Genomic DNA, 15790 nt, shown 5'->3' with positions numbered 1-15790 from the left:
CACCAGCAGAATAGTGAGTGCAGCTCTGGGGTGTAATACAGGATGTAACTCAGGATCAGTACAGGATAAGTAATGTCATGTATGTACACAGTGACTGCACCAGCAGCAGAATAGTGAGTGCAGCTCTGGGGTATAATACAGGATGTAACTCAGGATCAGTACCGGATAAGTAATGTCATGTATGTGCACAGTGACTGCACCAGCAGCAGAATAGTGAGTGCAGCTCTGGAGTATAATACAGGATGTAACTCAGGATCCGTACAGGATAAGTAATGTCATGTATGTACACAGTGACTGCACCAGCAGCAGAATAGTGAGTGCAGCTCTGGAGTATAATACAGGATGTAACTCAGGATCAGTACAGGATAAGTAATGTCATGTATGTACACAGTGACTGCACCAGCAGCAGAATAGTGAGTGCAGCTCTGGAGTATAATACAGGATGTAACTCAGGATCAGTACAGGATAAGTAATGTCATGTATGTACACAGTGACTGCACCAGCAGCAGAATAGTGAGTGCAGCTCTGGGGTATAATACAGGATGTAACTCAGGATCAGTACAGGATAAGTAATGTCATGTATGTACACAGTGACTGCACCAGCAGCAGAATAGTGAGTGCAGCTCTGGAGTATAATACAGGATGTAACTCAGGATCAGACTTCTCTTTCTTAGAGTGGCTAGTTGTGATGGGACGGTACTCGCTGTGTTACTATGGGGATGCCAGTAAGTAGGTCAGTGAAGTAGTGACCTGGCATCTACTGAGCAAAAACTTGTCTACATTGGACCGTAATTAAGTGGAAATGAGAAATTCATGAACAAGTTTTGGGATGTTAGAAAGACAAAGGCACAGAAATAAATGTGTCCGTACACGTCGGGACACCAGGATCCTATGGTATCGCTCTTCTGCGGGAAGTTCTTTCTCTCCGGTGTTTGCGCGCCGCCTGTTTCTGCCGCTTCCATCGCTTTGATCCAAGTTTCTGTTGACATTTGGCTGAATGTTTTTTTTGCATTGATCGTCGCTCACGCCCTCAGTCCTTCATTATGGAGCCATCAGTCCCGGGCATTGATCATATAGGCTCTGATCACTTCCATATGGAGACCTCAGAGGTGTATATGGTACTGAGTGATCCAGGCAAGGTAGTGGCACTGCTGGTGCTAAGGCTCCGCTTCTATCTGCTTGCTGTTGGTGAATGGAAACATCCTTGTGGATCGTGCTCTTCACAGCTGAGGGTTTGCTTCTGTGAATAATTTATGGACACTGGACAGTAGACGTCACTTAGCTGGGCTCACACGTTACGCTTTTACCTGTTCTGATTTCATTTGGTAAAATTCGGGTCAGAGGTATAGAGTCAGTATTAATGGGGTTTATCATTGAGTTTCATAGTGGGGGCTTAGATGGCTTGGGTGCCATCAGATTTTTACCCCAATAAACTCCCAGTCCTCTGATATTGGATGAAATCCTTTCCTTGAATTCCCTCTTCTATGTGAAATTTCGCCCGATTAACTATTAAAAAAATATCCTCCAAAGTCTTATGACAATGATGAGTTAAGCTTTGACGCTGCAGGGGGAGAGTCGCTTCAGACGACCCCAACTTCTGCTCTGTAGAACCTAGAAATATCGTGCTGGTGTCATGTTAAAGAGAAGAATCTCATCTTTCAGATTGCACCAGGCTTGTGGTTCTTGGAGATACAGAATGGGATACAGGTTTTGCATTTTAGCTTCCAATGCCTTGGTTATCCTTCTGGACGCCATTACTATAGGGGGTTCTTCCACCAGAAGTTATTGTCTTCTCCTTGATCTTGGAATAAGATCTACAAAGGTCATGTGAGGCTAAAAAGATTCCATCCCTGGGACTTTGCATTACCACATCCCTATGACAAGGCGCGCCTCCTGGAAGTGTTATCAGAGGACCCCCGGCAGTGCTGCAGCCTCAGGATGGATGAGTAAAAGAGGCGAAGCTGATAAGACCTGCGCTGTCTCGTCTGCTCTACGTGAGACATCAGCAGGTTTCAAAATCTATAAGAGACCACGTCATGAATATTTGAAGCCCTACTCATTGTATGGGATTGTGTTCCTCATGCTGCGCTCACTTTATACCTCCCCTCCCCGGGGACGAGGATGAAACAGCTGTGCCGTATGAATGAGCAGTAAGAGGACGATGACATCTTTTTGTCTTTGGTCAGCGCGGCCGAGGCTCCAGCTGTTGTCATTCTATGCGAGGGCAGACAGGTGGAGCAGAACTTTATGACTCCCTTCTCGTCTGCCCATTCATATGTGCCCCCTATTGTTGTCCCTGGACTATAAAACAACCCGAGATTGGGGGGAAGGGACTGTTTGTGTTCACTTCCAGGATGCCTTCACGTCCTGCCTGGCGTTTTGCTGAGTGGGCAGAATTTTGATGAAGGTATCAGTGGTGTTGAGGACAGTAGAGACGCAGATAACCAGTATGACTGACTCTTATTTAGTACTGGGACTTGGCAGCCGGTGACACCCTGGTGAAATATGTGTAAATTGTAGCACTTGCTCGTGATAGACGCATCATCGGCTCGGCGTGTCGCTGCTGAAGTGACCTGGAATAGAACAAGCTTTTATCATTTCTAGGAAAACTCCACTACAAACAAGTGTTTGATTCTTGTCCATGTACTGTTGAATGAACAGAACATGATGTAGGGGCTCTTTAACTGGTTCAAGAATACTTTGAATTTTCTTTCTAGCACCCACGGTTGCTGAGAGATTAGTCCCGGTATCGGACCATTGTAATCTTCTTTACTGTCGTAGAGGAGGAGCTGGAAAGGGGCGTGTATCATGTTCATCTTCTCTGACCTCTTCCAATCAGAGGTAGACAGTGTGATAGATGAAATCACACTGTGCACATACACAGCAGCTTCACTGACACTGAAAAGATTATCATAACACACGCCCCCCTCCTCTGCTCCAGCACCTCCTCTCTGACAGTAGAGAGGAATAGAATGTTCAAATACTGAGACTGATATTTTAGCAACTGTGAGGGGGGTAGAGAGAACATTCAAAGTGCCCCAGAATCTGTGCAGCATCCCCTACAGAAAGTTATGTGTGAGAAAGGTCCTCTTTTTAAAGGGGGAAAATACTGTATTGTCAGATGTTTAGGGCATTTGCAGGTCATCTATGATGTCGTTTTGACCAGTCATGTGGCATGTTTGGAGTCCTTGTCCCATTCAAGTGAATGGCGCGGAGCTGCAATGCCAAGACTGGCCACTATTCAATATATGGTGCTGTGCTTAGTAGATCCTCAAGAGGACACGTTGCTCAGTCTCTGTCAGTCAGTAGGGACATTGGGCATCTGCCATTCTGATATTGATCACTTATGTTAAGCAAAAACATCCCTTTTAGATCCTGAGTAACTTAAAATTTAAAAGCTGAGCATCATAGGTGCAGAGGAGCAATAGGTGATGGTTCTACAACAATCTTGTAGGCATTGAGGCGATGCAGGGCGCGGGATTCAAGGATTGGTTTGGCATTAAGGTGGATCGGGGGGGGGGGGGGAGGCGCCGCCTATGAATAAAAATGACACCCTTGTTTTGGGGAGACTATTATTTATTGAAGGGGTCCCCCACTTTGGATAATTCATCCCTGTTAGACTGACACAGTGGGGGTCATTTACTAAGGGCCCGAATCGCGTTTTCCCGACGTGTTACCCGAATATTTCCGATTTGCGCCGATTGTACATGAATTGCCCCGGGATTGTGTCGCACGCGATCGGATTGTGGCGCATCGGCGCCGCCATGCGCGCGACGGAAATCGGGGGGCGTGGCCGAACGAAAACCCGACGTATTCGGAAAAACCGCCGCATTTAAAAACCGAAAAAGTGTCGCTTGGTGACCGCTTACCTTCACCTGGTCCGAGGTGGTGCATTCCGGCGCGTGGAGATGATTTTCAGCACAGCAGCGCCACCTGGTGGACGGCGGAGGAACTGCCTTCATGAATCCCGGCCGGACCCGAATCCAGAGCAGAGAACGCGCCGCTGGATCGCGAATGGGCCGGGTAAGTAAATTTGCCCCAGTGTATCATACATTGTGGCCCCTTAATTCAGAGTCTTTTATACTTTGAACCCCCACAATCCGTTTTACTTGTTCTGAAGTGTTCAGTTTCCCTGCGGCGCCACCGCAGGAGAGACCAAGCATTGCACTCTGTCCATTCACTTTAATGGGCTGTCTATGTAATCTAGGACGGGTTAGGTCCTCCATGATGAGAGATTCTCTTGGTCGTTGCTCAAGGGATGAACATTTTGATACATTGTATTGGAGGGATTTTGGGAGGAATATATACAGTATATATCTCCCTCCTCTTAGGATGGGTTATAAATGTTAAATTTATTAGAGGGGACTAACACCCAACACCCATTTTGAATGCTGTAGTGTATGGTCCCAGATCCGGGGGTGCCATGGCTTGGCCCCCATTAATATGGCCTACCTTAGGGGCTGCTGTTGTATTGGGACCGTCTCATGGACCACACTTGGCTGTGAGCTCTAGGTGGGCTGTGTCCTTGCATTGCTCTGATGGTAGGTAGCACCATATAGCGGTGCGATCACCCTCCGTGTATGGCGGTAACTGTACGCTCCTCACTGCATTAAGTATTGATAATCCAGAGCTGTAAACAAATGGCCTCTTGTCTTCATATCAGGAGGCCATGAAGGATCCGGTGTCCCATCCGTAATGTGTGACGAGGCAAAGGAATGTTGCTTAAAAAAGGAGGCGCCGTCCAATCAGATACCATCTCCGGTTCTGCATTGATCAGGTAATCGGTCCAGGTTTCGAAACCCGGGCATGTACAATAGGATAGGGCGTCTTATACTGACTGGTGGGACCTGTATGTAAGTTCCTACTAATGCCAAGCAGCCCTTAGACACAAAAGTAAATCACAGGGTAAATCGGCAGAGATTTGGTAAAACTAGCGCAAGGAAAGAGTTGGGCATTAGTCCGCAGCAGATTGCATTTAGTAGTGATACATAAGAACCTGATGGTTCTGATAAATCTCCCTATTGCATCACGTTCTCAGCAGATCGCAGGGATCTTGCGTCCTCCAGATTTGGGTAAAGGTCTGCATTTAAGTATCGGGCGATTATAACCCTATATTTAGCTCCCGTCGCCTCTTTAATGCTAATGACGGGGCCGGTGCCAGGTTTAGTGAGAGAAGTGTCCGCCAGGATTCAGCGCTGCGCCTACATCTCTTCTGTGGGAAGAACTGGGCATGAAACTCTTCCTGGCATATGGGCGATGGACGCCCGGGGACGTATACGCCTATATATGGTGAACTCTGACCCCGGGGATATGCCTTGGGGCATCACTATCCTTGTCACTGGCTTCATTTTGGATACATTGTGTCAGTCTGGGTTTCCTCTTATTTATTGCTTAGAGGATTGGTTTGATGGGATGCGATTGTAACAAAACCTCTGCTGTGAAAATTATTGGGTTTTGGACTGTCCTTGTGTACTGACATCAAGCGGAGATCTTAAAAATGGGGAGCAATTGCAAAACACAATCTGTTAGTAAGTTGCAGAACGTTACGTAATGTAATATCTGCTTCACCTAATGGATTTAAAGGGCTTTTCCTCCCTTGTAAATATATTTGATCGGTAAGAAGTGCCCTCTGGGACCCCCACTGACCATAGGAATAAAGTAGACGCAGCCTATCAAAGTCCCATTCATTCTTAGAAATCCCTTTAAAATTTAAAGGGGTGGTCTGACCTTGTTGATGACGCATACCATCAGATAGGTAAGGGGTGTGATCATCCGTCATGGCAATCACATAAATGGTCCTGAGCTGCAATACCCTGGCATGGCCACTACACGATGTGTGGCGCTGTCTTCCCTGGCCTTGGTGGCTGTTGATAGTTCCATGGGTCTTGGAGACCATATGATATTGATGACCCCATCAGTCTAGGGGTCCATGTACCAGTCCCCCCCCCCCCCCCTCCAATGTTATTAGGACTTTGTTCTCCTTCTATTCCTCTCTATATATGGATCTGTTTACTTTTTCCTGCTCCTGAAAAAATCTCTATCCTTCACCTCGGAGGAATTTAGGAGTCGGCAGTGAGACTTGGGTTCCCAGGCGCTTGCTGTTTGCTCATGTCGGAGGTGCAGGGAGGGCTCCGGACCCCCGATGTTTACTCTATGATGGCCGCCCGCGTAGTCTAGGAGGTGACGTCCGACTGTCAGGGTTGAGCTCTGAAGGAGAGAACTTGGGCCCCTCATACTTTGTAATGGTCAGGGCCCCCTGAGGTCATTGGAGGTTTGATGGCTCTATGACCCTTGAACTTTCATTGCTGCCGCTGGTTCCTGCTTTCGTTACTGTAAGCAGAGATCTTGAAAATGGGGAGAAATGGAAAGTTCACCTATAAGACTGGTATTGTAATTATGCAATAACTAGAGGATGAGCTGCAATACCAGATGCGGCCTCGGGATTAAAGTGGCGCTGTTCCTGGTAAACTCTTATTATAATCCGGTTGTAGTTAAATCATTGCCTTTAAATCCCTTCCTTGACCTGACGGTGGCAGCGAGTGGGGCAGAGATGGCTATGCTGGCCTTTAAGAAGCAAACACTGTAGAAGCCGTGTGGTTGGATGCCACAGCTGTTACTCAGAGCAGAGGGGAGGCACAGTGGAAGTGTTTCATGCACAGAGCACAACAGTGTGAGAATACACCCCCAGTTCAATCCATGAATAAAAACCATATTTCACAGTTCTTCTTCTAAAAACATCTCTCCAGGAACAATACCGAACACTGACTGCAGAGAGCCCAGAGCACAGCAGTGTGAGGATACACCCAAAGTACAATCCTAGAATATAAATCCATATTTCACAGTTCTTCTGCTACTAACAACATACACAAAGGTCTGATTACACATCTCTCCAGGGAAAATACCGAACAATGACTGCAGAGAGCCTAGAGCACAGCAGTGTGAGGATACACCCAAAGTACAATCCTATCATTTAAACCCATATTTCAGTTATCCTGCTGTTAACACACACAAAGGTCTGATTACACATCTCTCCAAGGACAATACCGGACACTGACTGCATAGAGCACAGAGCACAGCAGTGTGAGGACACATCCCTGGTATACAGTACAGTCATGGAATCTAAATCCCTATTCCACAGTCCTGCAGCTACTAATCTCATGCACAGTGGTATTATTACACATCTCTCCAGGTACAACACCTAACACTGGCTGCATAGAGCACAGCAGTGTGAGGACACCCCCCACCCCCCCAGTACAATCCTTTAGTATACCGCCCCGTTTCCAGGTGCAATAGACGTCTATGGGTGCTTTGATCCGGCAGCAAATTGTGCAGTTGGATCACAGCCCCCCCTCACGTTCTTCTGCATGACGCCTCAGGCCATTTTGGGTTATCTTGTTGTCCTGGTGGGATGTGTGGGCTATGTCCTGAATGTTCCCTCAGGAGTCAGGCAGTCAGGTCCTGGAGCCAGGATGATATATTGGGGGGGGGGGGGGGGGGGTTAGGTAAGTTTTATCCTCGGGATAGCAGTGTCTGTCCTGTATTAGAGGATTTGGCAGCACCTCCTGTTATGCGCCTTGTTCTGGGGATGGTCCAGTATCCACCGTCACTCCTAAGTTTTTCGTGAATTAATTCGGAAATTTATTCTTGGCCGAGTCCCCATAATGAAGTTTATGAATGACTTTATACGGCGTCCTTGTGTCCGTGCCCGGTAATGTCTGTGTGATTCATGGTCCGTCTTGTGACCGGCCGTCACGCTGGGGTGGACATCGTCCTTTCCTATTAAAAGAAGCGGAGTCCAGACGCCGTCCTGTCTGATGGATCGTATAGTTTCCTGGATCGGTCTTAAAGGGAATGTATCTGCAGGTGTGACCATGCAGACTGCAGCCAGTGTATATGAGAGATGTGTAATCAAAGCTTTGTGTGTGTTGTTAGTAGCAGCAGGACTGTGAAATATGGATTTATAATTCCAGGATTGTGCTGGTGACATAGCCTCACACTGCTGTGCTCTGGTCTCTCTGCAGCCAGTGTTATGTATTGTCCCTGGAGAGATGTGTAATCAGACCTCACACTGCTGTGCTCTGTGCTCTCTGCAGCCAGTGTTCTGTATTGTCCCTGGAGAGATGTGTAATCAGACCTCACACTGCTGTGCTCTGTGCTCTCTGCAGCCAGTGTTATGTATTGTCCCTGGAGAAATGTGTAATCAGACCTCACACTGCTGTGCTCTGTGCTCTCTGCAGCCAGTGTTATGTATTGTCCCTGGAGAAATGTGTAATCAGACCTCACACTGCTGTGCTCTGTGCTCTCTGCAGCCAGTGTTATGTAATCAGACCTCACACTGCTGTGCTCTGTGCTCTCTGCAGCCAGTGTTATGTATTGTCCCTGGAGAGATGTGTAATCAGACCTCACACTGCTGTGCTCTGTGCTCTCTACAGCCAGTGTTATGTATTGTCCCTGGAGAGATGTGTAATCAGTCCTCACACTGCTATGCTCTGTGTTCTCTGCAGCCAGTGCTATGTATTGTCCCTGGAGAGATGTGTAATCAGACCTCACACTGCTGTACTCTGTGCTCTCTGCAGCCAGTGTTATGTATTGTCCCTGGAGAGATGTGTAATCAGACCTCACACTGCTGTGCTCTGTGCTCTCTGCAGCCAGTGTTATGTATTGTCCCTGGAGAGATGTGTAATCAGACCTCACACTGCTGTACTCTGTGCTCTCCGCAGCCAGTGTGAGGTATTCTCCTTGGAGAGATGTGTGATCAGACCTTTGTGTATGTTAGTAGCTTCAGAACTGTGATATATATTTATTATATTCCAGGATTACAGCTTCTCCAAGTGCATTGGTGGAGGGTATGTTCTCCATCTGCTGTGCTCTCTGTAACCAGTAATATGTATTGTCCCTGGAGAGATGTGTAATCAGACCTTTGCGTATGTGGTTAGTAACAGCAGGACTGTGAAATATGGGTTTAAATGTTAGGATTGTACTCGGGGTGTGTCCTCCATCTGCTGTGCTCTGTGCTCTCTGCAACCAGTAATATGTATTTGTCCCTGGAGAGATGTGTAATCAGACCTTTGCGTATGTTAGTAGCTTCAGGACTGTGATATATATTCATTCTATTCCAGAATTATAGTTTCTCCGAGTGCATTGGTGACATGTCCTCACTCTGCTGTACTCTGTGCTCTCTTGGGTATTGTTCGTGGATAATGTCTAATCAGACCTTTTTGTATGTTGTTAGTAGCAGCAGGACTGTGAAATATGGTTTTAAATTCTAGCATTGTACTCTGGGTGTGTCCTCCATCTGCTCTGTGCTCTCTGAAGCCAATGCTGTTCCACCACTTCCATTTAAAAGAGGGAACAGCACCCCATTTCTGGGCTTGCACCTGTTGGACCCCCCCCTATGAGCTTCTCACCCCTATACATTGGATAGGGCCTACCATTGTATCTTGGCACAGCCCCTTTAACCCCTCTACTACTGAAGACCACCTAAATTGCTAACACTAACTACCCTAATACTGTTACCACAACACCTGGTGTCATTTACACCTTTCTACCCCAGACCACCAGGGCTTATAATCTCCAGATTTTGGTAACACTGTAGTGTAATATGTGTAGGCAGTGGTGTATGTTGTGTGTAATGTGCACATTTCTGACTTGATGGTGACTTCTGATCCCTCCGCCTTCCCGTAGCGGTTGTATAAGCGCTCCGTCTCTTTAAATATAGCCGCGCCGGGTCGGTCTTTGTCTATTTTAGTGGTCGCTGGATGGTTTTTGTAATCCACACGCCGCAGCTTTGAGAAGTTTCTCGGTTCTGGACTGGGAGAACGCTGACTGTCGGCTAAAATTTCAGGCTTTAGTTTATTTTGGGGAATGGAGACATTCCTGCTCCCTGGCGCTCGCAGTACGTGAAACGAGAGCATCCTGTTCAAACATGGTCCGACCCAGACTTACGAGAGCGTCTGTTAAAGGGGCAGGCGCTGCGCCGTGACACTGGACCCGCACCCTCCATCATCATCATCCCAGCTGGCAGGAGGCTCCGAAGACAGCGCTGTAGTAAATCTAGTCGTGACTCATCTGCTGAAAACCCATTCAGATTTGTCACAGCTGAAGGTTTGTTACAATTGCATGCACGCCAGGCTATTGTCACTGATCTCTAGTTTGCTACATTTGTAATAGTTCAGAATTCAGACGGTTGGAATTGTAACTAATGGTCTGGACTGTAAACTAATACATTGTAGCAAACTATCAAGACTTGCTGTCTGGACTGTGTGTAATTGTAACAAAAACTCAACAGTGAGAAGCGTTAGTTCTGTGTTCTCAGCCCTTAGATATTAAATGGAGTATGTCAGACGGCCCCAGCCAGTGCTGTTGTCCCGGAAGGTCTTTGTAATCAAACTTTTTATGTATGTTGTTAGTAGCAGCAGGACTGTGATACATGGATTTATATTCCAGGATAGTTCTCGCGATGATTCCTCACACTGCTGTGCTCTCTGCAGCTAATGGTTTGTCTCTGGAAAGATGTGTAATACCTTTGTGTATGTTGTTAGTAAAAGCAGTACTGTGAATTTTGTGTTTTTTTTTTTTTTTTTTTTTTTTTTTTTTTTTTAATAAAACTTGTTCTGGTGGTGTGTCCTCACACTGCTGTGCTCTGTGCTCTCTGCAGCCAGTGTTATGCGTTGTCCCTGGAGAGATGTGTAATCAGTCCTCACACTGCTGGACTCTGTGCTCTCTGCAGCCAGTGTTGAGTGTTGTCTCTGAAGAGATGTGCAGTCATACCTTTGTGCATATTGTTAGCAACAGCATCACTGTAAGATGGATTTGTACTGGGGGACGTGTCCTCACACTGCTGTGCCAATAGATCTCCTTAGCTCTTAGTTTCACCACAGCCCCTCCTCCTTTTTCTGTGCATCTGCTGTAGTATTCAACCAGAAGCCTGCTACGATTTTTACTCACAGCAGAGAGGATGAGCTGTGGATCATCATTAATACAGAGGGCTAAGAGCTCAGCAGTGTGAGGATGGGAGCAGCATAGTGCAACGTAAGTTTGGCTGCAGTTGTGAATAGTCAGAGCATCTCTGGGATATGCCATCACTTTTGTTGGTGGGAAACAGGGGTGGTCTATAGCGAAGACCCCCAGTACCTGATCCATTGCTGTGCAATATTGGTAAGTAAGGGGGTCTGAGAAGTCTGACACCCTCATGTGTAAGAAGGCAATAGATCTGTAAGAAAGGTTCCTGTTCAGTGACAGATAGCAGAGATTTTACCTAAACCCTTGGAATTTCTCCACTATGTCGCTGCTCTCCACACGTGCGCCCCCGGCATGTCTTCAGATCCCCTTCCGGCCGCGTCTGCGCTGGTTTTGAAGCTTTTTTTTTTCTTATTTTTCCTTCTTTCTGGAAGCGTGCAGGGAGAAGTGTTATTAATAACCTCGTATTAAGCCCCGGATCTCAGTCTGCGCTGACATTTATGTGGGCGATTCCCTAATACTCCCCAACATACACATGTCTCTGACTCATAGTCCTACAGGTGGCTTCTCCTTTTCTTCCAAAACAAAAGGAAGAAATGTGGTTTTTTTTTAAGTTTTTTTTTTTTTGTGTGTGTGGCCTGGGCTATATATAGTGTAGGATGGCGTGTGTATAGATATAGATGTAACGGGGAAGTGCTCTGGTCGTGTGCTGTGACACTGATTCACTAGTGGTAAACCGCAAAGATTGTGTAGTGTGTCAAAGAGGGAAGTGGGGCCGTCACCCGGTGACACCTACTACTGTGTGCAGCACCCGTGTTACCCCCAGCAGTGCTCAACAAGTGCAAGAGTGATCGTATCAATGAATACAGTGCAGTCTAGCGGATCACAGCTGCTCAATGTTATACACCTCCCTTTTCTTCTCGGCCCGGCCCGGACCACCATGATGACATCTACTGGCCACAACTCATCCAGACACGTCCCCCATCTCATCCATAATCAGAATGCCCCCCATAGTAATGACTAATGTGCAGCCCACTAGTCCTCATATGTAAGTGGTTTTCTGGGACTGTCTGATGGGTGAAGGTCTGTACGTGGAGCTGATAACTACTCCGCAGCACCCATGTTACCCTGAGCAAGTACAAGATCGGTCAAATACAGAATACAGTGCACGAAAATACAAGATGTCTATTGTACTCATCCCTTTTCTTCTCCGTTCAACCCGGACCACCATGATATTGAGACAAGTCATCCAACTAGTAACTTTCCCACCCTCTATGTTCTTCATCCATAGTGCCCCCCCCTCCATAGTGACAGTCCGACCGTTAAAGGGGTGTTTTTTAAATGGGTGAGGGTCTATACATGGCACCCGCACCATTGCTGGATACAGAAGACCCGCCCATGGCACTTTAGCTCTACGAGGGGAATTACAGATTAGCTCTGGTGCAATACTGAAAAACTGAGGATCCTAAGGTTACATTTACTATATCTAATTCTCCCAAAAAAAATCTATTTAATAATCCTCATTTTGTACTAATAAAAGCAAATTCCTACTAGGAAGAGTCGTCTTGCGGCCCCTGCTGTGTGGCACAGGTGGCAGGATGTAGTGATGTCATAATCCTGACTTCCTTGGCATACTCCCAGACCTGACGCGGGCCTGGAGGGCTAGAAAGACAATGGCCTGTTGTTATTCCATAGCTCACCTGTCAGCAGGTGTGACCTTACAGACTGCAGCCAGTTTTTTATGTCCCTGGAGAGTGGTGTAATCAGACCTTTGTGTGTATTAGTAGCAGCAGGACTGTGATATATGGTTTTACATGGTTTATAAGATTGTAACTTTTCCACTTGTCCTCACACTGCTGTGCTCTTTGTGCATTGATTTTTCAGAGCACAGCAGTGTGAGGGAATGCTCCCGGAGGTGCCCGGTGTGCCCAGTACTTGCCCTGGCCCCTACATATTATAACATCAGGATAATCTTCTCATTCGTTAGGTGAAGGACGGGTTTGTCTATTTTGCCGTTTTGAATAGAAATGAGTAAAAAAACCTCATTAAACTAAATATAGCCTGTTTTATATCCGTGCAGCGAGCAGAGCATCTGCCAAGCCCGGGCGGCTGTCATGGTTTATGATGATGCCAACAAGAAATGGGTCCCGGCAGGAGGGTCGACAGGATTCAGCCGAGTGCATATCTATCACCATACGGGAAACAACACGTTCCGGGTGGTGGGCAGGAAAATTCAGGATCACCAGGTAAGTCCATGTCCTTGTTATACTCTGGTATACTAGTATGGAGTCTATACTATGGTAAAGACTGTGACGTGTCAATAAATCCCATTTCTTCTCAATCCCATCCAGACCACCATGATAACATCTGCTGCCCACCACTCTTCTCCACGCTTGTAACTTTTACACCCTCTACATAGTATTGCATGTATTCCACCAACATATTCTGCATATATATCGCATTATTTGGACTATAAGGCGCACAAAAAATCCTTTTGATTTTTCTCAGATATCAAAGGTGCGCCTTATAGTCCAGTGCGCCTTTTATATGAACCGTACTTACAGACAACAGCTCTCATAGATGATTATTTATCCTTATAATCAGGTGCGCCTTATAGTCCAGTGCGCCTTATATATCAACCTAGACGCTTTAGAAGGCGTTTATTGAGGGTGCGCCTTAAAATTCGGTGCGCCTTATAGTCCAAAAAATATGGTACTGTGGTCATATAGTATCACACACACTTCAGAAAGTGTAAAAAAAAAAAAGTGTAAAAACAAGTATCGCACTTGTTTCAGAAAGTGTAAAAAAAAAAAAAAAAAAAATCCCTCTTCTCCTCCTCAGTCCTGCCCAGACCACCACGATGACATCTTCTGGGCACCACTCATCTCTATGCTTTTCCACACTCTACAGTGCAGTCAAAATAGTTCCTTGATCAGAAGAGCTTGCAATCTATACACACATAGACTTCACTGAGCTTCAAGTAATAGGGAAACGAGAGACGGACGCCCTCCCTCGGTCCTTCCCGTGACTGCATTTCCACTGCACACGTGCAACATTTCCTCGTTCAAGTGGCTGACTTTGGATGCCACCCCGACTGGTAATGGCCATTGGTCTGAGGTCAGCCTGGGACCCTTGTGCGGCAATCCTTGATCGTCTGACCCTTCACTTTGACACAGCATTTAAGGGGTTAAACTTTTTTTTTTTTTTTTTTAATCAGATTTATCTAGGCTGCAACATCTCAAGCACTGGCCTCACATTGTAGCATTGCACATCTCCTCTGTTATTCTTCCTGGAAATCTCAAGCTCCTTAAATCTTTTCTCTTATCGATTAGCTGGGTTATGACTACTGCAAATCTGTGCTGTGTCCCGCATAGACTCGCTTCACAGGGGTAAGGGGAAGGAAGAAACCGAAAAGGTTCTCTACCAGGAGGAATAGCAGAGGGATTGGGCAGTACAGTCTATACATTGCACAGGTGCATTATGCCTCCAGGTGTTGGCTGCACCTTGTGTACCGGGTGTCTTTGTAGGTTATTTGTAGGCCCCGGGACCTCTCCCCTACATGTGAGCACCTGGGCCACCACCGACTGATGCCGCATGCCGCTGCGTTTTATCAGATCGGTACAAAGGCGCACGAGGTTCCCCACGTGTTCTGGTAGGCAGAGGCATCTTTGTTATCAGCTCAGAGAGGCGTCTGTCAAGCGCGGAGACATAATTGTGTGTGTGTGTTTTCAGCTGCAAGTGTGACGTGGTCACGGTAAGTTCAAGGTTGGACAAGAGCAGAGACAAACTTACACTGCAACAATGTAACACAGGAGAGAGCGAGGAGCCGCACATTGTTATATACATCCAAAATACAACACGTGTAATACATCCTGTATTATACCCCGGAGCTGCACTCACTATTCTGCTGCTGGTGCAGTCACTGTGTACATACATGACATTACTTATCCTGTACTGATCCTGAGTTACATCCTGTATTATACCCCAGAGCTGCACTCACTATTCTGCTGCTGGTGCAGTCACTGTGTACATACATGACATTACTTATCCTGTACTGATCCTGAGTTACATCCAGTATTATACCCCAGAGCTGCACTCACTATTCTGCTGCTGGTGCAGTCACTGTGTACATACATGACATTACTTATCCTGTACTGATCCTGGGTTACATCATGTATTATACCCCAGAGCTGCACTCACTATTCTGCTGCTGGTGCAGTCACTGTGTACATACATGACATTACTTATCCTGTACTGATCCTGAGTTACATCCTGTATTATACTCCAGGGCTGCACTCACTATTCTGCTGGTGCAGTCACTGTGTACATACATGACATTACTTATCCTGTACTGATCCTGAGTTACATCCAGTATTATACCCCAGAGCTGCACTCACTATTCTGCTGCTGCTGGTGCAGTCACTGTGTACATACATGACATTACTTATCCTGTACTGATCCTGAGTTACATCCAGTATTATACCCCAGAGCTGCACTCACTATTCTGCTGGTGCAGTCACTGTGTACATACATGACATTACTTATCCTGTACTGATCCTGAGTTACATCCTGTATTATACTCCAGAGCTGCACTCACTATTCTGCTGCTGGTGCAGTCACTGTGTACATACATGACATTACTTATCCTGTACTGATCCTGAGTTACATCCTGTATTATACCCCAGAGCTGCACTCACTATTCTGCTGCTGGTGCAGTCACTGTGTACATACATGACATTACTTATCCTGTACTGATCCTGAGTTACATCCTGTATTATACCCCAGAGCTGCACTCACTATTCTGCTGCTAGTGCAGTCACTGTGTACATAC

At 46.5% G+C, this 15790-nt stretch overlaps 1 protein-coding gene across 3 annotated transcripts in view; it reads left to right on the top strand.

Moving 5' to 3' along the window:
- The window catches only part of ENAH (ENAH actin regulator), a 41462-nt gene that overhangs the window by 4852 nt on the left and 20820 nt on the right, over positions 1 to 15790 (top strand). For all 3 annotated transcript variants that reach the window (XM_072140051.1, XM_072140053.1, XM_072140054.1), the window contains exon 2: positions 13040 to 13205. In XM_072140051.1, coding sequence (XP_071996152.1) covers positions 13040 to 13205 — 166 coding nt within the window. The remainder of the gene's footprint in view (positions 1 to 13039; positions 13206 to 15790) is intronic.

The sequence above is a fragment of the Engystomops pustulosus genome, chromosome 3 (genome assembly GCF_040894005.1).
Source record: "Engystomops pustulosus chromosome 3, aEngPut4.maternal, whole genome shotgun sequence".
NCBI lineage: Eukaryota > Metazoa > Chordata > Amphibia > Anura > Leptodactylidae > Engystomops > Engystomops pustulosus.
The sequence above is the reverse complement of the archived record's forward strand: the minus strand, read 5'-3'. Positions and strand labels throughout refer to the sequence as shown.